The sequence below is a fragment of the Lepidochelys olivacea genome (genome assembly GCF_965140295.1).
Source record: "Lepidochelys olivacea isolate rLepOli2 genome assembly, chromosome: 6".
NCBI classification, from domain to species: domain Eukaryota; kingdom Metazoa; phylum Chordata; order Testudines; family Cheloniidae; genus Lepidochelys; species Lepidochelys olivacea.
Genome location: NC_140416.1, coordinates 118,240,454 through 118,244,949, shown reverse-complemented (window position 1 = coordinate 118,244,949; position 4,496 = coordinate 118,240,454). Strand labels below are relative to the sequence as shown.

Here is a 4,496-nt window from a genome sequence, read left to right as displayed (position 1 = left end):
CAGCGTACAAAATGGCGACCGGGAGGCTCATCGCGGCGCATGCTCTATGCGGAGCTATGCAGCCGCCGCCGCCGCTGCAGGGCCTCTGGCTCCGCCCCCTCTCCATTGCTATGACACAGTCCGCACCAATCACATCGCCCCGCTGCTCTTCCTGACCTTCATGCTTGCCAATCATCGTACGCGAAGCTACATCCGGATCGAGTTCATACCAATCAGCGTGAGGTGAACGATTACTTCACTTCAGAAATGTCCAATCGACTCGAGTTCCACCGATTCACCAATCAAAAGTCCCCGTTGTTTTACCTGCGTCGTCTGTTGACCAATCTAGTCTCACTGGTATCCTGTGACCAATGGGAGGGGGCTGTCCGCGGCGCCCAATCCGGGCTGGGTAGAGCCCCCTGGGCGTCACGAAGGGCCAATGGGAGTTCGAGCAGGGCAGATACTGCTCAACAGCTTGTTATTTGGCTGATCGCTGGTGATTCGGTACGAGTCCGGGCTGGAAGGGGGTGGAGCGGAGCCGAGCCGAGCCACCGCTACCTCCGCCGCCGCCGCTGTCTCTGAGGCGCCTGCCGCGAGCGGGGCTGGGAGCTGGGCCGGGCTCGCAGCAGATCCCTACTTGGCTCTGAGTTTAAAGGTAGGGGGACGGAGCAGGAGGGCAGTGAGCGGCTCAGCAGCCGCAACTCCGCTGCCGTCCCGGGGGAAGGGGGATCGGGGTCCCCGAAACCCCTCGATCGGGGGATCCGGGGCTCCCGCACCCGGTCACGGAGGAGGCAGGACACCCCCCCCCCCGGTTCGGCTCCAGTCAGCGGGGGATCCGGACTCCTTTCGCCCGCCGAACTCCACCCCCCCATCCCAGCGCGGTGACCGGCGCTTCCCCCCTTCCCTTCTCTGATTGAGGGCCCCCCTTCGCGGCAGGGAGGACGGGGGCGCCTTATCTCCCGGCCCCGGGTAGGGGAACGCCCCCGTCAGCCCTCTCGGGGGTGGGGGCAGTCGGCAGGTTTCCCTTGCCCGCCCCCCTCCCGCGTCTCCAATCAGCTCTTCCCTGCTCAGCTTCAGGGGGCACGGGGACCTCGCTTCCCACCCTCTGGGTGGGCGAGTGTCCCCCTCCTCCTCCCCCCCGCTGGGGAGCGGGCTGCTGCTGAGGGCCACCCCCTGGCAGCGGTGGGGTTTGGGTTGTGTGTGTTGGGGGGGGAGGGGGGCTGAAGGGTATTTGAGGAGGGGGGGTGTGGGGAGGCGTTGAGGGGCTGGAAGGTATTTGAGGTGGGGAGGCGTTGGGGGGCTGGAGGTTAGTTGGGGAGGCAGGGGGTGTGGGGAACCCTTGGTCTAACTCCTCTCTGCGTCCCAGTCTAAAGCCTCCTGGGGGAGAGGAGAGGGGAGGGGAGGGTCCTTCCTAAGCTCTCTTCTTGTGCTTGAGAAAGTTGAGAGGGGAAGGGGGCGGCTGGGGGCCTGGTCTCTCGTGCGCAGGAGCTGCCCTTGTCCCAGCAGCTGGGCTGCCAGCAGCTTATTAGTAGTAGTAGTATTATTTTTGCCTGCGCTGTGTGTGTGGAGCGTCTTCTTGCTTGAAATGGTGCAAAGGCAGAGGGAGCAATGGCGACCTGACACACGGAGGGGCTGAGGAAGAGCAGGAGGCAGCCAAAGCGGGAAGGAAAAGGAGGTAGTAGCGGCTTCTTGCTCAGATCTTCAAGGGCCCATTTGTCCCCAGCAAGGACCCCTTTTCAGCACTTCTCGCTGTCCCCTCCAGCTGCACACGCAGGGCAGCAAGTGGGGCTCGGAGGCTTCCTGTGGAGGGAATGCTTTAGGGATGTAAGGGGTGGGTGTGCTTGGAGGGTGGAGGGATGTGTGTAAACAGTGTGGAGGGGTGTGTTTAATAATCTGCCATATGCTAGTAGCTGAATTATGTTCTCCCAAGATCAAGATGTTTTCTTTTAAAATCAATCCACATGCATGCAGATGTGTGTCTGATCATCTTCCTTCTCTTGTTTTCTAGCTTTTTTCTGTGTAACTGGGTTCAAGAGAAATCTTTGAGCTGGAATCCCTCAAATAACCTTCAAAGATGAAGGTAAGTTTGTCCAGGTCCTGAGAAGAGGAGTAGGGGAAGCATTTATGCTCTTTCTCTTCTCCCTGCACCAGTCACCTTATTGGTTTCACTTTTAATCAGTGTATCTTCGTTGAACAACAGCAGAATAAAGTTGGCTGTGGAAATCGGCACATGTTGAATGGAATGAAATCCCATCCCTTCTCCCTCACTGAAGGGCAGCTCATCCCAATCCCTCACCTATGCAGTAACAACACTTTGGAAACATAGGATGCCTTTGACTTGTTGTCATTTGGAGTACTATCTTTAAATGCTTCCTGTGTTGGCTGTAGCTTTTGTGAGTTTGCAAAACCACAGCTTTTGTCCTTCCTTAGCAGTTTCAGTTTTTCCAGAGCAAAGGCTTAACAATTGCAGGATAAGTAACATGGAGGGAAACACTTCTTAGATGCAGAGACAAGCAAAAAATAGTTCATTATTTATGTTCGTTATCAACACAAAATATTTCATTGCATGTATTGATTTCCTATTTTACTGTAGCTTGTTTTTTTAATATAGTAACTTTGCATAACTTTATTGATCATTGTAAAAGTCAAATAAAGAAAATAAAATGTAAAATAATAATTCCCAGGTACACACAAATGTTCTTGAATGTGGTAAACTTGCATACATTTTTGAGGAAAAATAAATCTTAACAAAGACCTTTCAAGTGAGAAAAATAACATTTAATATACTTGTTTGAAAGGTTACAACAAACTTTTCTGTAGCTCTTTTGCTGTTTTTCCTTCAGAAAATCTGCTGTTGAGAACACCATAGAACACTTTTTTTTTTTCTTCATTGAAACAACAGAAATCTAGGATATTTTTAAGTACATAAAGGTTATGGTTATTGTATAAATTTTGAAATTGCAATTGTCTGAGATGCAGCTCCATTCAGAATGAAATATCACTTTCATATTGTTTTGTTCATAGCAATTTATTGAAATTATCTTCATTCTTGAATTTATCTTTCTACCTCTGTTTGTAAGCATATGCTTCAGTTCTCTTTGAGATTATTGAACTGGTATTTCTGAGACCATCTGAGACTGATAAAATTGGGGGGGGGGGGCCGTCAAGATTCCTGGAGCAAAAAATGTATCTATAAACTCAGTGTGATGTAAGCTTTTTAGCCAGCGCAATATGCTGAAATTTACTGGCAAAGCTGATATATTTCTTTGGATCATAATGATTTGTGTATGCTGCAAAGTTGTGCTACAAACCATAACCACTGGTTCATTCTTACTCATTTTTCATCAGTTACTTAAGTTTTTTTTTTTTTTAATTGCTATTTTAAATTGTATTTCTGCACTTAAATGTCTATTAGTACATTCTTGCAAAATGGGGACATGAAAATAATTACATGGGAAAAATCTGTACCACTCATTTTTCTTACACTGTCTGTTTGATTGAAGTTGTATGTTTTGCTTAGAAACAATTTCTGTGCAATGAAACTTTAAATATGGTTAAAATGTTATGCACAGCACCTTGGTAAAAATGTGTATATCTGGGGGGAAAAAACAAACACTTGACATGCTCTACGGATTTAATTGGAGCAAAATCAATGGCCACTATTAGGAAAGAGTTGACGTTCTAGATTTTAGCGTACGTCAGATCTTAGTGTAAAGAAAAATTAGGCTGTCTGCAATATTGAAAGCAACATAAATCATCATTTATGATCTGATTAAGAAATGATCAGTAGGACTAAAAGTTTGGGTGTATATTTGAATATATGATGATGCAACTGTAAAGACAGTAATTATTATTGTTATTATTATTTATTTTATTTGAACAGAATACACTTTCGTAAAATATAAGACTAAATCATGTTCTAATTTACTCTCCTTTGTTAGGCAGCAGATGAGCCTGCCTACCTGACAGTGGGAACTGATGTCAGTGCCAAGTACCGTGGTGCCTTTTGTGAGGCAAAGATTAAGACAGTGAAACGGCTGGTGAAAGTCAAGGTAGTGTTTGACATTAGTGCTATTGCTTTCCTTGTTTTTTTTATTAGAAAATATATTAAAAGGGTTGTCAAGGAAAATCATACCCCTTAAAATTAGTGTATGGTTATACCAAGCTGTAAACATTTCTTGGGAAGATTTTTTTTTTTTAAAGTAATTCTATATTGATGCAATTATGTTTGTCACATCTAAATGTTTTTTCCCAAGGGTACTAGCATAAAAATAGTCCTTAAAATAAGTTTATCTGCTCTTGCTACTTTATTTCTCATTTGCAGTTATAACCTTCTGTTTGTGACTACATCAGTTCCACAGTAATCAATGTTGATGCCATAAATAGAGGATTATGGCTTTAGGTGAGCAACAAGAACCAGAAGCAAAGATTCTATATCCTACAGACATCCTCAGTTTTTTATAGCTAGGAAACAAAGAGGAGATAAAAATTAGTTCCATTGAACGGTTTTTCAGAAT

At 46.1% G+C, this 4,496-nt stretch overlaps 1 protein-coding gene across 4 annotated transcripts in view; it reads left to right on the top strand.

Moving 5' to 3' along the window:
- Window positions 1-464: 464 nt before the first annotated feature.
- Window positions 465-4,496, top strand: part of ARID4A (AT-rich interaction domain 4A) — a 62,392-nt gene continuing 58,360 nt past the window's right edge. For 2 of the 4 annotated variants that reach the window (XM_084631517.1, XM_084631514.1), the window contains exons 1-3: window positions 465-634; window positions 1,988-2,059; window positions 3,921-4,031. In XM_084631517.1, coding sequence (XP_084487643.1) covers window positions 2,054-2,059; window positions 3,921-4,031 — 117 coding nt within the window. In that variant the 5' untranslated portion in view covers window positions 465-634; window positions 1,988-2,053. Of the gene's footprint in view, window positions 635-1,521; window positions 1,655-1,987; window positions 2,060-3,920; window positions 4,032-4,496 lie in introns of those variants that run through there. The other 2 variants (XM_084631516.1, XM_084631515.1) reach the window with 2 other exon arrangements.